Source organism: Mya arenaria, chromosome 3 (genome assembly GCF_026914265.1).
Source record: "Mya arenaria isolate MELC-2E11 chromosome 3, ASM2691426v1".
In the NCBI taxonomy this organism is placed as follows: Eukaryota; Metazoa; Mollusca; class Bivalvia; order Myida; family Myidae; genus Mya; species Mya arenaria.
The window spans coordinates 81757635-81779988 of record NC_069124.1 but is presented as its reverse complement, the minus strand read 5'-3'; the positions used below and the strand labels follow the sequence as shown (position 1 = coordinate 81779988).

Sequence of the window (22354 nt, the reverse complement as noted above, 5' to 3'; positions counted from 1 at the left end):
TTCTTTGTGTGTTCTTGTAAACTAGTAGCCTAAAGGGATCATGCTCGTTTCTGACGTATAAAGTAGTATGTCACTTTCGGAGCCATTTTTTAAAAATATTTGTCCAATAATATTTAAAACGAGATTTAAATAAAACTACAGAGTATTTTATGTGTTTTTAACTCATTAAATTACCCGATGGAACTGATTTCAAAGAATGTTCAGTAACTTTTATATAAAGTGTTTTCAATACCAATTTTGGAGAATTCTGATATTCATCCAATGATGCTGAATTCTCTTGTCTCTGCAGGATAATGAGAGACGCGGAACCTGGACTGGGGGTGTTCCGGGATCCAGAGGAGTTCCAGTATTACCGGAGCATGTTCCACAACCTTACAGCCATCATGACGGACGTCGGATTCTCAGACGAGGTGAGGCCCCTATTCTTCAATGGCCGAGTAGTCTTACGTGAAGTCAAGCAAATGTTGACCGAATATAAAAAAAACAACAACACCATTTACATAACATTGTCTTCTAGCTTATTTATATGACGTTCTTTGCTTCCAATATCTAAAACATTTGTAGCACGCCATACTAATATTATGTGGTAATGAAGCAAAAATCTGTTATACGAGATATATATATATGTTCAAATATCAAACACAGTTTAAAAATGGGCAACATTGAAATGAAAAATGTACATTTTGAATGAATATTGTTATTGTTTTGAAATCTATTGTGGGTTATGGGAAAATGTTTTGTTTTTTTTGTGTTAAGTATTAACAAAACATACACGTACATGAAGTTTAAATTATGTAAGTTATTTTCCTGAAATTCGATTGTGACGTCATTGCGTACTGTTAATGGATGTATTGAACTAGTGATACATCGGCTGCATTTTCCGAGCGATTCATTAAATGAATGAAATAAACGCATAATGTACTTTTCCTCCATACCAATATTTCGTGTTGGAGGCTTATTATAAGACCCGACCAGGTGTCCGCGTCGTTTAGACGTTCTGCGTTAGTTATTAACAGGCATAGTTATATAAAATTTATCTGGCTCAAAATTGTGTTTTAACATTAAATATTTAAACCGTTTTTAAAACATGAAATTAACCATCATCATCAAACATTTTAAAACCTATAAGGCATGCACCTTTGTGTGCTTTAAAATGCAATTTCGTGGTGTTTATCAATCAAAATAGATGTACACCCACATACCAGCGCGCTCCATCTATCAATATTGTATTATCCCCTCTCGGTGAAAACGATAGAAAGATTTACCTCAAAGAGAACACCAATCTGTACGATTGTATTTTAAATATTTTAAGAATCTCATGAAAGTGTAAGCTAATAATCAGACAATTTCCCTAACGTTCTATTTATATGCTCCTATTATCGAACACATGTTTAACATTCCCTCTATATGTTTCCTCGTGCAGCACATCACGTTGATCTTCCTCGTGCTGGCGGCCATCCTCCACCTGGCTAACATCGTGTTCGTGCCGTGTGAGGAGACGGACGGCGTCTCTGTGGTGGACGAATATCCGCTTCACGCCGTCGCCAAGCTTCTTGGTGTTGAAGATGAAGTGCAGCTTACGGAGGCGCTTATATCAACTGTCAGCCGCATCAAAGGTATTAAAGCATATTTCAGAAACTTGCAAGAGGGCATTATTTTAGCGAACATTTTGGTGCCATTTTTTAAAATCATTTTTTAAAATAAATAAGCATTTTAAAACAGGATTACAAGGATAATTAATAGCAGTATGTCATAAATGTTTATATGTGTCCAGGTGAACGTATCCAGAGCTGGAAGAACGAGCGGGAGGCGAACGACGGCCGGGACGCCCTCGCCAAGGAGCTGTACTCCCGACTGTTCGGCTGGATCGTCGGCCAGGTGAACAGAAACCTCACCACCGACAACGTCCACAGGTATGACACTTTTCACCCATAATTTTACAGATAACGGCTCATTCCCAACGTAAGGTCCCAACATTATTGTAAACATATATTAATTTCCGAGCTAAGATTGCCATTAGAACCATTTATCATTTTATGTCAAGTGAGTGTATATCAATATGGTTGTTTTTACTCCTGCAGATCCCGTGGTCCGTCCATTGGTCTGTTGGATATGTCCGGTTTCGAGAACTTCCCATGTAACGGGTTCGACCAGTTCCTTATCAACGTCACTAACGAGCGCCTCCAGCAATACTTCATGGACTATATTTTCCCGCGCGAACAATTGGACTACGAACGCGAGGGCATCACGTGGACCAACATCGAGTATCATAGCAACGAAGACGTATTGAATCTAGTTTTTCAGGTGTGTTACAAATGCGATAAGAATGATTGATGCATACATATACTTTGGTCCTCTAGTACATCTTTCTTTGCATGGTGCTTTAATTGCATTATGGTGCAATGCCTTGATACATTACCATGTTGTTGTTATTTATTTGTCTGCAAGATCGACGGAGCTAGTACTCAACCAGACGATGATAATCACCTATATAGTTTTGTTATCCGATGTGTTGCTGAGAACATTAAAATAAAACACTTTAACAGTAATGTGTTGTAAATGAACAAAAAACGCTAAATTAAGATCGAATATGTCGTCAAAACACAATTAAAATCGTTTTAATTAGTCAAAACAGTGGAATAACAATTTTTGGGTCGAATGATATTGTATGTATGTAGATGTTTGGAATACATAATCAAATGCTTTTAAGAGAACTAAACTGACAATCCATAACATACATATTTCACCAACATCGCGGTAGAGCAGGTGAAACACAAATATCAGCTACCAAATATAACATCCTCCGAAACTAACAATGTCCACTTTATTTCCGACGGCGAGCAGAAGCCCCATGGGATCCTGCGCCTGTTGGACGAGGAGTCCCACTTCCCTCAGTCCACAGATGCCTCCCTCGTGCACAAGCTCAAGACGTACTCTGGTGCCTCCCCGCGCTTCCGGCCCATCGTCGGTGACAATTGCTCCTTCAGCATCCAGCACTTCGCGGAACAGGTAACGCGCTAGGCATCATTTAAGACGAAAACTCATGACGTAGCTCAGTCTCTAAAAAGAACGACACAATTCATATGAATGCTTAAAACTAGTTATGTTTCTAGTTCTAGATAAACATGACCGTGATGGATTTAATATAATTATGATTAAATCCGTATGTTCTAAGAGATGAAACCAATTAACATACATTTGAAAATACGTTTAATGAATCCAAATGACATGACAGTAATTGGGAGAGTGATAAGGACTATTATGATAATTGTTTAGTGGCTAATGTCTTAGCAGGTATTTTGTCTGACAAGGGCGTCTGTGAAACAACAACTGAAAATAAATATATCATTATATGGTATTTAAAGCTGATTTGGCACGACTCTGTTTCCTTTTTTTGCCGTGAATCTTGTTTTTCATTTCATTTTTTCTCCTCAACGACAACTGGATGTCTACATATTTACACTAACGTCATCTCATAGGTATTATTTCTGACGCGAAATAGTGATTTACGTGATGATTAAGAAAGAAAATGTTTTTGTTTCATTAAATACTAGGATAAAAACCTTTAATGAGAGAATATTGGATTCAGTTTACATTTATTTTTGCAACATCAGTTATAAAACCTTCAACGTTTTAACATACCTTAGTCGTCAAATGGGACAGTTAATATATACTTGGTGTTCGCACATATATGAAGGGCAATGGTAATCGAGGATTTACCCAATTTTTCTGTAGCTCCATATCACGTAGAGCAGATCTGAGAGTGAACATGCAAACATTTTGTAGAGAGTATGTCGGATTACGTCGTCAATCTCCATAGTTTGCTGTTCCCTCTGCACATGCGCGATAAAACTATGATTGTCACATTATGTTGCCGTTGTCTGGATGCAATTGAAGGTTTGATAAGCCATGAACTCGAATTTAAAATAAATTATTTAATTATTTTCTTTCTAAAAAACCAGCAAGCAAACACATAGTACATGTACCGAGTTAATTATAATAATCCAAATATCTACATTAATTTTGGTGAATTTTAACGAAAAGTAGCCTATTAGTTCATCTTTCGGTGCCGTTTTCCCTTTTTTACAACCAACCATTGACTTTATTTGCTATCATTATATTTACAATGGCGCGACAACTTATCATTGCACGACACTCATATACTATTTTTAATAAGCTATACAGCCCAGGCTCATAATACGATTTTTCTACATACAGGATGGAGCTACTGGGTCAAAAAAAGTGCGATCAATCACATCTTAGATTTCATTTGGCGTTCTACAGAAAATGGTGCATGTGGCTTGCTGCGCTCGATCCATTTTCTAAAGAGCGCATAAATGAACTTCAACATATACATGGGCATGCTTATTTGAGCAAATAGTGTTTGATTGTTTGTGCCAAAACATAATTTCCAACAATTTACGTTATAACGTGGACCAAACAATCAACGCAGTGATCTCCCCTACTGCTATGGTGATTTCTGTGCTTGACAAGAATAAAGTGGACCATGCTTTATACTCTTCGGTTGTATTCAATTGTTATGAATGTAGAACTACTATTATGTAAAGTTGCTATTACTACTATGATATTCAGGGAATGTTTTGTGGTCCCGGCTAGCGTCTAATATTTTCCCAGAAACTTTAGAAATCTAACATTGATGGTCGTACTTATTTACCAGGTGACGTATGACGCCCGCGGTTTCCTGGAGCGTAACCGTGACAACCTAAGCGTGGACCTGGTCACGTGTCTGTTGCATAGCAACAACAACTTCATCCGCGACCTCTTCACAGCCTACAGATCCGAGACAGGCACCATCTCAGAGTATGTGTCTGTACGACAATGATGGAATATTTCCGTTATGTTAGAGGCATCTGCAACCATTCCGTCAAATATTTCAATCTCGAATATGAATAAGCATATATAAGTGTTTGCCCTACATTTTCAGCCAATCATGTGCGCTAGATTTTTAAAATTTGTGAAGAATCGTTACTTATTGCTGAAGACGACTCTTCGTGATAACGTAAATTGCTATAACTGCGCGTGCGCATACGCAAAAGCGCAATTTCCGTGTCAACGCTGATTTTAATGGCGTCACAATAGATTGACAGGTCTTTTTGTCAGGCGCTCGACTTAATTTTAAAGCCGATGAAATTCGGTTAGAATTTATTAAGTAATTTCTTTCTAATTAAGAAACAACAGTCGTTTCGCTGCGCCTTGCTCCATTAGGTTACTTATTCACGAAGAAATTGCTTAATAAACTCTAACCGATACATAGTTTTTGGACAAGTCCCATGCATGGACCGAGTACTAGCCATAAAAGCATGCACGATGTGTAAAATACATCACGTAACAAATTTCAGAACGGAAATAAATTTGTCACTTTCAGAAACTGTTCAACACGACGGTAAATGACGGTTATTATCTATATATGCAAACCGTGTCAACATGACATGAATGCTATTGCATTTTAACACTGAAAAATGGGAATGGGGAAGGAAAATGCTCATTGCTAATGGAAGATAACTTATTTTTGTAGGTCATTCTTTATGTTGTACCTTAATTAAAATAAATATATCTCTTTTATCGTCATAAACACGTTGTTACTGCTGAGCTTGTGACATGCCGCACGGCAGCGCGTGACGTTCGTTGCACTATATTTACACGGCGGCAGGGACCGGCTATTTGTTACCTTCAAAAGAAGGAAAACATCTCACTGAAGTTGCCGGGTATATTAATCATTAAATGAAATAAATTAATAGCACACGGTCAGGAATACTTTTGATGAATACATTGTAGCTGACAATAGAGTTCTGCACGCTTAATGTATAATTACACTGTTTTTATGCTTATTGCTGGTTAATACTCTAATTGAGAATATCTGCACGTGCTTATGTGGCTAACGAACTACATGCAACAGTTTATATAGAAAGAAAAACATGCGCAATGATACAATGCACGTTTGTAGAGACGTGGATAACCTTTAATGTAATTGACCAATAACAAGTGAGTGTAAACAAAAACAAACTTGTTAACCTGTCACCGTGGTCAGCGCGCGTGAGGAGCCTGGACAGAGGCTGGTCAGTTCTTGGTCATGATGCGTTAACTGCTATGTCAGAGCATCAATTTCAATGTTAATATAAACTAGTGTATTATGTAGGGTATGCAAATCACAGTGTGAGTGGCCGTTCTACCTGGCCACTGGAACATTGTTGACTGTAAAGAATGTCACAACGTGGTCTACGTCATATGGATCAGTAGGCCATATATCTCTGACACTGACACAACATTCCTTGTTAATTGAGTCTTACCATTCAGTGCTCATAGTTTACATAAAGCCTTTTTTGGTCAAAATTGTTGACATATCTTTTGTACAGAAATTTGAATTTCTCTAAACATATTATTCATATGACACTCACAATGATGAATCGAACACATATCAGTAATAATTGTGGCAATCATTATGATGCATATCAATTATTTAATTTCCAGGCAAGGAATTTATCAAGTAATGCCATTTGCATAATTTGGCCGAATTTTACTAATGTTAAATAATCATTAATCGAGATATGCTTGCCCTACTGTTTTGAGCGAATTTTCCAACATGGTTCACAAGCAAGAATTTGTGTCAAGGTTGTTTAAGAAGGGCTTGACAGGCTTGCTCTACCACCACACTGTTACAATGGGCGTCATCTGGTTTGCAGGTACGCCCGCCACGTGAACAGCCGACCGCAGCTCCCGGACGAATGGCCGTCCACCATCGACCCGCGGACGTTGAGCGAGTCGGTCTCCCGCAAGGCCTCATTGAAGATCAAGAAACAAAGGTTAGAAATGTAATGAATCTAGACTGGTTTGTCTTGTTTTACTAATTTATTATAATTTACTCACTTTTTGTTGAAATTTAGATATGTGTTTTATTGACCACAATATATGTGTAATAGTTACCACAATATATGTGTGTAAGTTACCACAATATATGTGTGTTGGTTACCACAATATATGTGTGTAAGTTGACCTAAATAAATGTGTGTTGGTTACCACAATACATGTGTGTAAGTTGACCACAATATATGTGTGTTGGTTACCACAATATATGTGTGTAAGTTGACCACAATATATGTGTGTTGGTTACCACAATATATGTGTGTAAGTTGACCACAATATATGTGTGTAAGTTGACCACAATATATGTGTGTTGGTTACCACAATATATGTGTGTAAGTTGACCACAATATATGTGTGTTGGTTACCACAATATATGTGTGTAAGTTGACCACAATATATGTGTGTTGGTTACCACAATATATGTGTGTTGGTTACCACAATATATGTGTGTAAGTTGACCACAATATATGTGTGTTGGTTACCACAATATATGTGTGTAAGTTGACCACAATATATGTGTGTTTTTTACCACAATATATGTGTGTAAGTTGACCACAATATATGTGTGTTGGTTACCACAATATATGTGCGTTGGTTACCACAATATATGTGTAAATATGTGTGTAAGTTACCACCATATATGTGTGTAAGTCACCACAATATATTTGTGTTACTGACCGCAATGTATTAACAAATCTAACATCCATACAGCAGTTACTATTATTTTTTGTATATTATATTTCCTGATACTTATAATTAATAAATGGTTTGTGTGTGGTTAATAAATGAATAATAGAGTAGTTACTTTTTTCTTGTATCATCACACCGCCAAATATTGCAATTGAAATGCAAAACATTTTTAAAGAGCATGAGAAACGTTTTGATACATGTATTCGTAGTAACAACCGTATTGTTTGTCTGTCTGAACAGCATGCAGCGAACCCTGTCCGGGGACACACTCGACAGCCTGTCCGTGAACCGCGCCTCGCCCACCGTTACTAAACACTTCAAGGTAACAGCACCCCCTAGCTCATGTAGAATTACTGAGACCAAGCGTGTTTACGTTCTGCCACGGACACGTGGTTTGTATATCCGTGCTTCTGCACAAAATACACATGTGTAGCTGCAGTTGGCCCTATAAAAAATTGAGATGTAATTGTTATATAAAGTCGTAACTAAGAATCTGCTGGAGCTATTTGCCATAGTTGTGGCCTTTCTTGTGGGACCAACTGGTGCATATTTCTGAAGTGAATACGTGCCGCATCAGTGAGACGGCTCACTCGTTTGGTTTTGTGGTTTACATGTATGTGCAATCCAGACAAATTAGTAAAATGTTTTTATTTGAAAAAAAAGAAAAGAATATTACATAAGCGTGTTTTATCGACCGTATGCAGTTTGTTACACCGATTACGCCTTTAAATGTTTGCATGTGGTTGACATCAAAAACAATGCATTATCTATTTTTGTGTCTTAATGTGACAAAACATGCATATTTTTATGTACATTGTATTTAATCTGCACTTTGACGATCTAATTGTACGTCAATGGTTTTGTCATCTTCAATTCATCTTTTTAGAAAAAAACCCCTGTCTACTTGGCACTTAAAATACTTGTTTGCCTCATTTTACTGTATTAATGCTGGTAATGTTTTGTTCCAGCGGTCCTTAACTGATTTAATGGAGAAACTGGATGCCGCCCAGCCATTGTTCGTAAGGTAATAATTCCATTAAAAATCTCTCCACATCTGTGTTGAAACATAAACACAGTCGGTACATCAGATCAAAGTGAAACAAACACTGGGATGTGCCCCATCTGTTATGCTTTGTCTCAAATTTTCAGTCGACATATTGTCATAGTCATAGCACTGTGTAACTGTACAGTCGACATATTGGTCATAGTCATAGCACTGTGTAACGCCTGGCCTGTGTACAGTCGACATATTGTCAGAGTCGTATCACTGTGTAACACATGGCCTGTGTACAGTCGACATGTTGTCAGAGTCGTATCACTGTGTAACACCTGGCCTGTGTACAGTCGACATATTGTCATAGTCGTATCACTGTGTTACACCTGGCCTGTGTACATTCGACATGTTGTCAGAGTCGTATCACTGTGTAGCGTCTGGCCTGTGTACAGTCGAGTACAGTCGACATGTTGTCAGAGTCGTATCACTGTGTAACACCTGGCCTGTGTACAGTCGACATGTTGTCAGAGTCGTATCACTGTGCAACACCTGGCCTGTGTACAGTCGACATGTTGTCAGAGTCATATCACTGTGTTACACCTGGCCTGTGTACAGTTGACATGTTGTCAGAGTCATATCACTGTGTTACACCTGGCCTGTGTACAGTCGACATGTTGTCAGAGTCGTATCACTGTGTAACACCTGGCCTGTGTACAGTCGACATGTTGTCAGAGTCGTATCACTGTGTAACACCTGGCCTGTGTACAGCCGACATGTTATCAGAGTCATATCACTGTGTAACGCCTGGCCTGTGTACAGTCGACATATTGTCAGAGTCGTATCACTGTGTAACACATGGCCTGTGTACAGTCGACATATTGTCAGAGTCGTATCACAGTGTAGCGTCTGGCCTGTGTACATTCGACATGTTGTCAGAGTCGTATCACTGTGTAGCGTCTGGCCTGTGTACAGTCGACATGTTGTCAGAGTCGTATCACTGTGTAACACCTGGCCTGTGTACAGTCGACATGTTGTCGGAGTCGTATCACTGTGTAGCGTCTGGCCTGTGTACAGTCGACAAAATGTCAGAGTCGTATCACTGTGTAACACCTGGCCTGTGTACATTCGACATGTTGTCAGAGTCGTATCACTGTGTTACACCTGGCCTGTGTACATTCGACATGTTGTCAGAGTGGTATCACTGTGTAGCGTCTGGCCTGTGTACAGTCGACATATTGTCAGAGTCATATCACTGTGTAGCGTCTGGCCTGTGTACAGTCGACATGTTGTCATAGTCATATTACTGTGTAGCGTCTGGCCTGTGTACAGTCGACATGTTGTCAGAGTCATATTACTGTGTAACACCTAGTCGTATCACTGTGTAACACCTGGCCTGTGTACAGTCGACATGTTGTCAGAGTCGTATCACTGTGTAACACCTTGCCTGTGTACATTCGACATGTTGTCAGAGTCGTATCACTGTGTTACACCTGGCCTGTGTACATTCGACATGTTGTCAGAGTCGTATCACTGTGTAACACCTGGCCTGTGTACATTCGACATGTTGTCAGAGTCGTATCACTGTGTTACACCTGGCCTGTGTACATTCGACATGTTGTCAGAGTGGTATCACTGTGTAGCGTCTGGCCTGTGTACAGTCGACATATTGTCAGAGTCATATCACTGTGTAGCGTCTGGCCTGTGTACAGTCGACATATTGTCAGAGTCGTATCACTGTGTAGCGTCTGGCCTGTGTACAGTCGACATGTTGTCAGAGTCGTATCACTGTGTAGCGTCTGGCCTGTGTACAGTCGACAAAATGTCAGAGTCGTATCACTGTGTAACACCTGGCCTGTGTACAGTCGACATGTTGTCAGAGTCGTATCACTGTGTAACACCTGGCCTGTGTACAGTCGACATATTGTCATAGTCATATCACTGTGTAACACCTGGCCTGTGTACAGTCGACATATTGTCAGAGTCATATCACTGTGTTACACCTGGCCTGTGTACAGTCGACATATTGTCAGAGTCATATCACTGCGTAACACCTGGCCTGTGTACAGTCGACATATTGTCAGAGTCATATCACTGTGTAACACCTGGCCTGTGTACAGTCGACATATTGTCAGAGTCATATCACTGTGTAACACCTGGCCTGTGTACAGTCGACATATTGCAAGAGTCATATCACTGTGGTACACCTGGCCTGTGTACAGTCGACATGTTGTCAGAGTCATATGACTGTGTAACTAATGGCCTGTGTACAGTCGACATGTTGTCAGAGTTATATGACTGTGTAACGCCTGGCCTGTGTACAGTCGCATGTTGTCAGAGTCATATGACTGTGTAACGCCTGGCCTGTGTACAGTCGACATATTGTCAGAGTCATATGACTGTGTAACGCCTGGCCTGTGTACAGTCGACATGTTGTCAGAGTCATATGACTGTGTAACGCCTGGCCTGTGTACAGTCGACATGTTGTCAGAGTCATATCACTGTGTAACACCTGGCCTGTGTACAGTCGACATGTTGTCAGAGTCATATCACTGTGTAACACCTGGCTTGTGTACAGTCGACATGTTGTCAGAGTCTTATCACTTTGTTACACCTGGCCTGTGTACAGTCGACATGTTGTCAGAGTCATATCACTGTGTTACACCTGGCCTGTGTACATTCGACATGTTGTCAGAGTCATATCACTGTGTTACACCTGGCCTGTGTACAGTCGACATGTTGTCAGAGTCATATCACTGTGTTACACCTGGCCTGTACAAGTCGAAATGTTGTCAGAGTCATATCACTGTGTTACACCTGGACTGTGTACAGTCGACATGTTTTCAGAGTCATATTACTGGGTTTTGTGTGCACCGATAATTTTTAGTCTATATTTAAACGACCGAGGTTTTTATTCAACGGAAAATTTCAATAGAGTATTTATATAGCAAATCATATTCCAGACATTATAAGTGCGCTTTTCGTAGACGACATTGCAAATTGCGCAGAAATCGCTAATGACTTACAAATGCAACTTAACCGTATATCGAAATTTTATGATAAAGTGGAAATGACTGTTATTTAAAGAAAACAGAAACTATTGTATTTCGAAACGGCAGCCCGTTGAGAATTTATGAAACCTGGTTATACATTGTTCAAAACGTGATGGTTACTTCTATTTATCGATGGGTCAACCTTTGATTCTCTACCCATATTACTTGGTCAGATGCAAAACACCAGTTAACATTGAAGGCCAGAAAAGCAGTTTTCGCCATTTAATCTTTTAAAAGGCCGTTTGGCCGCTTCAAGGGCTTTTTAAACTGTTTGAAATTATGGTTATCCCCATTTTGACATCGGGAGCGGAGATATGGGGTTATAACAACGCCCCTGAAATCGAGCGAGCTCAATTTTCGTTCCGGTTATAACTTTCTTTGTCTAAATATTAGCGCTTATAATTGTTTGGCACTAGATGAATAAAGTCGTGTTCCACTTCGCGTGACCCATTATTCAAAATATATTTAATACTGGTGTAATATTCTTAAAATGCCAAATCATCGCAACCCCAAACATTGTTACGTTATGTTTAAACATCTAGACGATATAAATTGGGTAACCAAAGGTAGAGAAACAATATTTCAGTTTGTATTTGGTTACGTCTGGTTATGGCAAGACATAGGCGACATTAATATATCACCGCGCAATTTACTTTCGATAAATCGATTGTATTAAGCAAGGGTGATACGATACCGTTGATACTTCTTCGAGATGCGATCTCTATAAACACGTTAAATTCATAATCAATCCGGGAAAAAATCCATAAAATTGTTCGTGCACTCGCTCGATTTAGGTGTCCAAGTCACCGGTAAAATATCGAAGGTGGCCGACATCCGAACATTGAAAGAAATGTCAGAATATGTGCGCCTGCTTGATCAACGAGAGTAGGCTTTTGTGAGACAAAGAGTGTCATGCATTTTTCATATGACCGTGGTTTTTAACTCGTAAGAATTTCAGTTTTTATATAGTTAGTACACGGGGCGATCTGACCTACATGCATTATATAAACTCATACAGTACGATAATAGTTTCGTCATTAGAAAAGTGACATTTTTTTAACTTGTTCAAATGCCACATTCGGATAAAAATCCGATTAAAATTGTATATAAATTGTATTTAGGAATGACACCACTGTACTGTTATCAATGCTGTACATATGATAGTATGTATATTGATCTGGATGCCTATATATACTGAATAAAGTTGAGTTGAGTTGAGTTGAGTTGAGAGTGTAACACATGTGAAATCAATGTGCACCGCTTGTCCTGTGATCAGTCAAGACAATGACCCGCCCATAAATGAGACAAATCCATCAATGGCGTGAATTATTTTATTTTTCCCACAAAACCGCATTTTTTGTAACTATTATTGTCTTGACATGTTCTTGTAGGCGAATTAATGTTTTAATACGTTTTTAAAATATATGGGGAAGTTTGAAGCGTGAACTCGGTATACTTTTTTGTCTACCTTGAATATTTGTAAGACCGCGGTTCATTGTCTGTCACGTCCTATCGTTTATTAAAAGTAATTACCTCTTCCATTTAAAATATTACTCGACGAAATAAAACATAAATGCAAAAGAAGTGTTTGTGTTGTTTTCGTAAGTTACTCTTTAAGCGACATAAGGTAGAAAGCATTTTTTTCGGAAAGTTGATTGGAATTAAAACTTGCTTTTCAACATGCTCAAGTCCGCTATACACATTCGACATAAATGAAATGGAATACGTGCATTTTACAAAATTAAGTGAATATTTTCGCGTGGATATGTGTTAGTGTTAAAGTACATCTTGTTTTCACGATACTGTGTCATTGTTGTTACTTGAATGACTGGCGATCATACTAACACTATTCCTTCTCCTCCTCACCCTTTAAAGATGCGTGAAGCCAAACGCGTTCCTGAGTGCTGGCAAGTTGGACTCGGAGCTTGTGCGGCGGCAGTTGCTCTGTAATGGTCTTATGGAGCTCGCTCAGCTGCGCAGGAACGGCTTCCCCGTCAGGATCGTCTTCCAGGACTTCGTCCAGAGGTAGGGACTTAGCATATGGCAGTTTGTAAAGGGGTATACAGGTAAACTTGACAGTCATTCTTTTTTATTTTACTGTTTTTTTTAATGGTTAATTGGTATACGATGGGAATGCTGCGCGAATAACGGATATGTACTGCCCACTCTGATCCTCCCTCCCTCTCTCTCTCTCTTCGTGATAGTTCTGACCATTCAGGAATTTGCTTGTAAGTTATTGTCTTAAAAAAATGAAAAGTGAAGCCCAGCCTTGAGGTTATTTGGTAAAGTTCTATGGCACTTTTATATATTGCCACAGTGTCGCTTGTAGAACCACCACGTGTTATTGAAGACTCCGCAATACATAGATGAAAAATCTGAATTAATAATCAGATTGTTAGAGACATTAATACTTGTATAAACACACAAGCGCGAACGTTTATTTCCACATTTGGTTTTGGTTTTAACAACCGTTTTACAACATGCAAATAACCAAATTAAGGAAAAAAAGTTTTATAATAGAAAAAAACAACATTAATTAAGTATTATCAAACTGTATTATACTGAAGGTTGTCATAACAAAATTACATGGTTATGTATTCTATTCATTAACAAAATGTTATTATTCAATGTTCAATGTAGCTTCAATGTACAAACGTTTTCCGTGTACGGAATATATAAGCGGCAGGTGTTTATTTTGAAAAATGAAATAAATGTATACATAGATAAGACACTATCATCAGTTAAAACACACAGCACGGTGAAAGAGCCCCGGATTTAAATAATAGTCTATATAGTGAAACATTATTTGCTTTTTAGTAAGATCGTTGACTGCTCCGAGTAAGTCCGTGCCGTACCGTCCAGTTTCCGTTCAAACGGAAATAGCCGATATATGGTGAAATGTTTATGTGGTCTTAGTACTTCTTACCACTAATTACCATTAGTTTGACTATAAAATATCTATGGATATGACATACCCCCAGCATATGCATAAGTACGTCCGATCTCCGTGCAGCAGTAACTTCCTCTTTCGTCATCCAAAGAAGATGAAGAGTTATGATTTTAGAGATACTTTTCTTATGAAATAGTCACCCACTGCACCGAGTTATTGATACCCTTCCATTCACTACTGTAGACCCTCGGGAGATTGTATCATTACAGTAACAGGGGAAGTGTTTTGTACCGATTTTATTGTTGTTAAAAAAGTTAAAATTCAGGTCATGGTTGTGACTATCTTCTGAAATATTTATATGACTCAAATTCTCAATCAAATACATCAACAGGCTTACGTTAGTTGTACGTAGCGTTGAACGTTAACATTCCGTGTGAAGTGGCTTAGGGCTGCTGACCGTGACGATCTGTTATATACCATTGTAACACTTGACACTATAGTATTTATAATCATGATATGATTCAGCACTAATAAACAGAAAAATAGCTACGTTTTAGTAGGGATAGTACAGTGCATTGTTGAGTGGTCGGTCGGTCGTGATTACGTCGACGGTCAATGATGGATGACCACGAGCCGCCATAAAGGCCATATAACGTCCATAACGGTGTCAGTGCTCACAATTACGCTAACAGAATTGTATCAGGGCTAGTAGGACAACATTGAATACGCTCTGAGCTCATTACGTTCCTACTATTTTTTATCGAGAACCGTTATATATACTTGTTGAAATTAAATAATTTGTATTTAATGTACTGTCAATGACATTATTTTCGATCAGTAAGATTTGTTGATTGAAATTGAACCGCATGGATGAAACAGTTAAAGAACACGAGAAGAAGTATGAATGCGAACACACCATGTTTAATGAAAGGTATATAACATCAAGCCTATACATCTTAATTGTTCATTATAACAACGCGTATATCTGGACTTGTTAAACTAGGCCAGGCAATGGGATTTACATTTTAGTATTTAGTTAAGGTTCCATGTTGTCTTTAATCGGTTTCTTTAGAAGTATTTACCATGCATATGTTTCATCAGTTAAAGACAATTGAAAACACAGCACTCGTAATTTGACAAGGTACTCGTGTTTGCAAAACAGTAGGGTATTTTTTCTAATACATTTTAAATTTTACATGGTTGAGATTATGTAACGGGGATTGGTTTAGGTTGGGAGGAAGGTTCCAGCTTTATAACCCCCTCTTCTCTTTCACGCCTGCTGTTTGTGTGACTCACGTGGTCTCAAACGGAAGTGTATGTTTGTCTGCAGGTATGGCGTATTGGCGGAGGAGACGGACGGACTTAGCGACTATGAGCGGACCATGGCCATCTTGAAGGCTAACGACGTCCACGGATTCCAGATCGGTATATCAAAGGTAAGCAACTGTCGCCTGCTCAAGGGAAAATGCGTCTAAATAAATCTACAACGATATCCCTATGGTTGGTTATGCAGTATGTTCAATATGACAAATGAAAAATCTATACGACTACGGCGCTAAGACATGGTCGTATTCTACGTGTTAATGCCGTCATTTTACATAATTAACACAATTTATGCTTCAGCAAACATTAGCCGCAATTGCAAATATATTAATAACGAATGCATCAATCGTATGCATCTTCATGGAAAATACAGTTTTAAAATTAAATTCGGCCTAAAACCTAACTAGGTTACTTACTGTATGTAGATATAGTACTGAATGATCACATTTTGTTGTTGCTCAATTGCCCTTAAACAGTGGCTACTGTGTGTCATTACTTAATGAAGTGTTTCGATCATTGCGGTCAATTATCATACACAAGTACATGTATAGTTATTTTGTTTTATTTATGATGGCCACCTGTCAATAAATTGATCATCATAATCGTACTTGATCGATTTATTGTCTGTTTTATATGCAGAAATGGAAAGCTCAGGATATACTTTATCTCGGCGGTGAACCATCACTAGACAATACTCTTCACATCAGTTGCCATATAAAGCTTTTCCAGTGATAATATTAAGTTTTCGCTTTTTAAATAATAAAATGGGATTTATTTTCTAGATTTTCCTAAAAGCGTGGCAAAAAGAGGAATTAGAAAATAGACTTAGAGAAAAGGTACAGTATTTTTTTTTATTAATTCCTGTTTTTAATAGTAAATACGCTCATGATTAGAGTCAGACTAAAATATTTTTTTTCGTATATATATATGTACAACTGGATTCAATGCTATAATGAAGTATTAAGAATAAACAAGCTAAATAAATAAATATGTGTATTATATTGTATGTTTTCTGTGTGATAACAAAATATGGTGCGACCCGTACCACACCAGTCTGTGTCTAGCGTCTATACATCCTGTGTTGTCTGTGGCAGCTCGAGGAGTTAGCGCGCTTGGAGCGGGAGCGGGAAGAGGCCCGGCAGCGGGAGGCAGTCATACTGGAGCACGAGAGAGAAAAGAGGCGCCGCGAGGAGCACCATCGTAGGGAGCTCCAGAGGCAACAGGACGAGTTGGATGCTTTGGAGAGGCGGCGCGCGTCCCGGGAGAGTCTCGTGTTCGAGGACCGGATGACGGACAGCCCGCCCGCCAGCACGCCTCGCCGATCCTTGGACAGCGGCATCGGTAAGTGAAATGACACCAATTATCTGTTTTTTCTCTTACCTTACCATGGACAGAATTAAACAAGAAACTTTAAATCACAATAAAACAGTCGCTGTTTAGATTAATTTTAAAACGACAATACAAACATCTGAAACAACAAAGGGTTTGAAATAAGAGCAATCAATATATCACAGATAATTTGAGTAGGACAATGAGACAACATGTGAAAAGTTTTCGATATATAACAAGACAAAATTATTCAAAAGAATCTCGTCTTAATCACATTGTAATGTTTGAGCTAACATCTATAGTGATGTTAGAAGTCATAGGATTCGTCTTCGGAATCATCTCCGTAATCGCACTCAAAGTCGTCATCGCTCTCCCATGACCTGCGGCGACTTATCACACCCCCACTCCGACCCCGGAAATTCCTGCTGGAAGTCGCCCAGGTGCACAGAAAGGGTGGACGGGGATCCACACAGTCCGGCTTATCTTTCCACTCACCTCCAAGCAATCCACGGATCTCAACGTCAAGACCATTGTTTCGAGTTGTGTGACGCTCGTCAGGGATAGTTGTAACCTCTTTTACGGGAATGTCCCCACATTTCCCTAGCCGCTGAAGCTGCTTGAAGACCCAGAGTCGCCGCTTATCCATGCTGAACCACAAACCGTCCTTCTTAATAACCCGGATGTTTGGAAAATTGGACGCTTTCAATCTGAAAATGAATAAGGAATTCGAAATCTTTATATTAAATGGAATATCAGTGACAAACTAGGAAACGAGCTGTGTGTCATGACTGTCTTTATTAGTGAAGCCCAAAATAGTATTTTGACGACGGCAAATTAAGCAAGTACCGTTTGCAGTATATTGTGGATTGCAGCACTGGTTGAAACTCGGATGTATATATATAATTGTGAAAAATGAATTGCAGACGTGTGATACAAATTGTTGTTCATAATTTTACCTCAAAAGTCTCCAACTTCTAAAGTTAAAGAAGCTGCCGATAAATGACAAAACCAGGTAAGTAATGACGTCACATAAATGTTTCGCTTACTTTTCATCGCAAATGTCGTCCAGTACCATCCCCAGCTGACGTCTGTTGCTGAATCTGGACTTGATGGACGCTTGGAAGTTGCGAATCTCCGACGGCTGCCTCCACGTAGGCATATCGTGTTCGTTCACGGTGTTATTGTCGTATTATGAGGACACTTGTGTAACAATCTACTCATCACCTCCACCTCTAGTTGGGAAATGGCTACAGCGGTCTTATTCAATATTGATTAATGATTAATGATTTTCAGAAAACGTGAAGCCCATTTTCTTTTCCATTTACTCTGAAATTCCGTAATTTAATACCTGCATGTATTTCTAATTATTAATAGTCTGTACCTAACGGGTGTATTTGCAACTTGCAATACAACTATTATTATCCTAATGTGAAGTAACACGCTTTGTGTTATATACGAATTTATTATTCTGTATATGTATAACAGATTAGTAAACAATCAAAATGATATGGATGTATGCGGTGCATGTACCGGAATCTGATAACAATACGCACAGAATTTAAATGAGAAAAAAGAAAGAAAAAACACCCATAAAACATAATCACAGTTAAACATAAATAGAGCTCTTTTAACTGGTACCTGTACATATTTTAAATGGAAACTTTTCCTGATTGTGGCCTATTTATGGTGGTGTTTTTCAGAAAATGACTGGCACCTGGCCAGACAATAATCAAATTTCTACTTTTGGTTTTAACATAAAGATTAAATTCTTAAAAACTGTATTGATTGATAAAATAGAACATGCCATTGAGTTTATATTGCTTTAAATATAATAGTTGTCAAGTAGTATTTAAAACTAATGTAAATGGTGAACTTAAAAAAAATACTTAATTATAATAACGATTTATAAAAAAAGCACATACTACATACATCATGACACATTCTGAATGATATCCAATACTTAATAATAACAACAATACTTAATTATAATGGATGTGAAGATACATGTATTAAAATAATTATAAGTAGTTTAACGATAAATAATGAGGAAAAAATAAGAAAATATCACAGATCGAAACCAACATACTATAAATATGGTACAAAAATAATATTTAAGCTTTCCTATATGCTATCGAGGCTGTCCGAGGAATCAAACATATCCCTCCATGAGCGCAGATATGTTGAAAGGGAAGCCGTGGAGGCCAGTCTGTTGTGCCATATACCACCGGGCCCCGTTCCCCGCACCTTGACGGACACACCGCCGTTTATGGTTGTCAGTTTCTTATCATGAATGCTGTAGACCTGCACCACCGCAATCTCGTCGAGCTTCCCAAGGCGCTCCAGCTCCCGGAACACCCAGAGACGCCGGTTGTCTGATGTCGTCCACCGCCCATCACGCTTCATCACGCTGATTAGGGGAAAACTTGACACTGATATCCTAGACAATGTTAAAGACAAATACATTAAATTTTCAGAAAGAAAAACGTAAAAATGTTGAAAAACAATGATTGTTCGCTCATGAATACGTTGTTTCGTTATTCGTTGCACTGTATTATCCATCAGAAAACTATTATAAATGATAATGAAACATTAGTGTTGTGTAAGTTCCCTACCTGCCCTCACATATATCATCCAGCACCTGTCCTATCTGGCGACCATTTTTAAACTGATTGTTAATTGAACTTTGTGAGAGGAAATTTCCGAAGGCTTTAGCGTCAGAGACATCTTGTCATTTATTATGTTTATTAAACTTTTCAATATTGTATCCGTATATGTATTTTAATGTATCCGAATAGTCTGTTAGACTAATTCAAACTCATATTTATATGGATTTTTAATATAATGATTGCTATATCTGGGTATTTGAAAATATAAATAGTTTTTTTCTGAAAACTTTATCTTAAAAGAATAGTCCAGATCGCATAGTCTGGTATCCCTTGTCTGTCAAATTGCCAAACTCGTCATATGATAGGTAAGTGTGAATCATATAATAATGAAAACACGGAAGGTTAACAAGTTTGATGCAAACGTTGTAATATTAGAGTAAAATGCTACTTTTGATTTTTATGATCGGGACGATGAGGGCACTTGTTGTTTTTTCGTTTTGTTAAATATATTGTTAATAAAGCTTCATGCAGGATATATTTGTTTCTTATTTCAGTTGGTTACACAGACACTGACGCTCTTTTGAAGGAGAAGTTAGCGCGTCTTAAGAAGACAGATGACGGCATCCTGGAGAGTATCGCCACTTCCGGTAAGCGAGCCGCTCCACCGCCGCCCGTCCAAGACGTCGAAGACAATGGCAGCCTGCCACCTAAACGCCAGACTTCACAGACGTCAGAAGATGCAACAACGACGTCCTACGAGTCGGAGGGGACAAATGAGCAGTGGTAAACTATAACAACGATGCTAACAATTTAAACACTATACAAATAAACTGGTATACATTTACATGCCCTGAGGAAGATGCCCACGCTTACCAAAAGAAGAACATCTTGAGGTCTAATTAAATAATTAAGAGTTTTAATGTTTTTTTTCTCAATGCATATCACTGGTTGTCATTTCAGGCGTCCGTACGACATATTCCAAGTATCGGAGCGCGAGTTCGAGGAGAATGACGCCATCTTCAAGGAGATCCTGAAGCTCGTGCGGCTCTTCATGTACGTGCTCATGTTCGTCGCCATCCTCGCGGGGGCCGTCACCAACAAACTCTCCCTCCTCCTCCTTGTTTCCGGACTAAACAAAGTAAATCACTCAAACACTCGTCATACTAGACACATATAACCCACATGCATACACATAAGTACACTATTTTGTTATGACTGTTAAACATAAACACATGAGGCATTGTTTTTTTATATTTTTACTTGTTGTCTTAAGGATAAGAACATTTTAATAAGCACGTTTTTTGGCATAAATAATATGACTTAATTACAAAATACAGATACATTGTATTAAGCGTGTAAATCTGTACGTGCAGGAGGAGGAGACACGTGGGGAGCACGTGACCCTGCTGCTGTTGTGCATGTGCTGCCCCATCGCCTTCAGCTGGTTCATGTCCGCCATGAAGACGCTGTTTGGAGGCAAGGAATGGCCCTCTGTCAAGACTTTTCTCATTGTACGTTTTATTTTCACAATAAGTTAAGATATTTTTGATGTACGTGAAGTTAGCGGCCTAGCGGCCTAGCGGCCTAACGGCGTGAAGTTAGCGGCCAAGCGGCCTAGCGGCCTAGCGGCGTGAAGTTAGCGGCCTGGCGGCCTAGCGGCCTAGCGGCGTGAAGTTGGCGGCCTAGCGGCCTAGCGGCCTAGCGGCCTAATTATTTTTTCTATGTCCAAGCAATTGTTAATGCGTTTTTTTTTAAAAAACAATGATAAATCAAGGTTTTTTATTCATATAGTTACATAGCGGCCTTAAATTGTTATCTATTCAGAATATCTTTCTTTATCTTTTATTCTAAAACAATTTTAAATTAACTGTTTTATGCACATAATATCACTCTGAAGCGTTTTTCAACTTTTTTTCAAAAAAGTCGATCGAGCACTTCAGCGGCCTAGCGGCCTAGCGGCGTGAAGTTAGCGGCCTGGCGGCCTAGCGGCCTAGCGGCCTAAAATGGTGTCCTATTTCAAAGCATGAATACATGCATTTTCTTCTAAAACAATGACATCTTAGCTATTTTTATGCACAAATTAACACTTTGAAGCTATTAGCGATTATCAACATTTTTTTTAAAAGCGTCAATTAAGCAGTCAGCTATTTCAAATCATTAAACATGGCTGATCTTCTAAAACAATGATGTATTTGCTGTTTTTATGCACAAATTATCACTCTAAAGCGTTTTGTTTTTTGTTTTGTTTTTTTTTTCAAAAAAATTTGATCGAGCACTTCAGCGGCCTAGCGGCCTAGCGGCCTAGCGGCGTGAAGTTAGCGGCCTAGCGGCCTAGCGGCCTGGCGGCCTAAAATGCTCTCCTATTTCAAAGCATGTATACATGCATTTTCTTCTAAACAAATGATATGTTAACTGTTTTTATGCACAGACTATCACTCTGAGGCGATTATCAACATATTTTTGAAAAGGATAGGCATGTTCACATGCTTTGAAAAGCTGACTGCTTGTTCGACTTTTTGAAAAAAAGGTTGATAATCGCCTCAGAGTGATAGTGTTTGCTTAAAACAGATAATATATCATTGTTTTAGAA

At 38.7% G+C, this 22354-nt stretch overlaps 2 protein-coding genes across 6 annotated transcripts in view; one reads left to right on the top strand and one right to left on the bottom strand.

Annotated features, from left to right (window-relative positions):
• Positions 1-22354, top strand: part of LOC128227643 (uncharacterized) — a 57137-nt gene that overhangs the window by 22222 nt on the left and 12561 nt on the right. For 2 of the 5 annotated variants that reach the window (XM_052938365.1, XM_052938364.1), the window contains 17 exons: positions 290-410; positions 1424-1616; positions 1775-1913; positions 2082-2304; positions 2845-3009; positions 4679-4821; positions 5387-5404; positions 6702-6830; positions 7813-7894; positions 8541-8596; positions 13492-13641; positions 15837-15942; positions 16612-16665; positions 16924-17170; positions 20319-20547; positions 20725-20902; positions 21138-21275. In XM_052938365.1, the coding sequence (XP_052794325.1) occupies positions 290-410; positions 1424-1616; positions 1775-1913; positions 2082-2304; positions 2845-3009; positions 4679-4821; positions 5387-5404; positions 6702-6830; positions 7813-7894; positions 8541-8596; positions 13492-13641; positions 15837-15942; positions 16612-16665; positions 16924-17170; positions 20319-20547; positions 20725-20902; positions 21138-21275 (2371 nt within the window). The remainder of the gene's footprint in view (positions 1-289; positions 411-1423; positions 1617-1774; positions 1914-2081; positions 2305-2844; positions 3010-4678; positions 4822-5386; positions 5405-6701; positions 6831-7812; positions 7895-8540; positions 8597-13491; positions 13642-15836; positions 15943-16611; positions 16666-16923; positions 17171-20318; positions 20548-20724; positions 20903-21137; positions 21276-22354) is intronic. The other 3 variants (XM_052938366.1, XM_052938370.1, XM_052938369.1) reach the window with 3 other exon arrangements.
• Positions 17179-19261, bottom strand: LOC128227644 (uncharacterized). The gene is made up of 2 exons (XM_052938371.1): positions 18205-19261; positions 17179-17865 (listed from the first exon to the last, which is right to left on the bottom strand). The coding sequence occupies exons 1-2, from the start codon at positions 18315-18317 to the stop codon at positions 17466-17468; spliced, it is 513 nt and encodes a 170-aa protein (XP_052794331.1). The 5' UTR covers positions 18318-19261; the 3' UTR covers positions 17179-17465.

Bases quoted from the DNA above. Each gene is read 5' to 3' on its own strand.
- LOC128227644 (XM_052938371.1), bottom strand. From the start codon at position 18,317: ATGCCTACGTGGAGGCAGCCGTCGGAGATTCGCAACTTCCAAGCGTCC. The intron at 17,866-18,204 runs GTAAGCGAAACA...ATTCATTTTCAG, and splicing joins GACGACATTTGCGATGAAAA to ATTGAAAGCGTCCAATTTTC.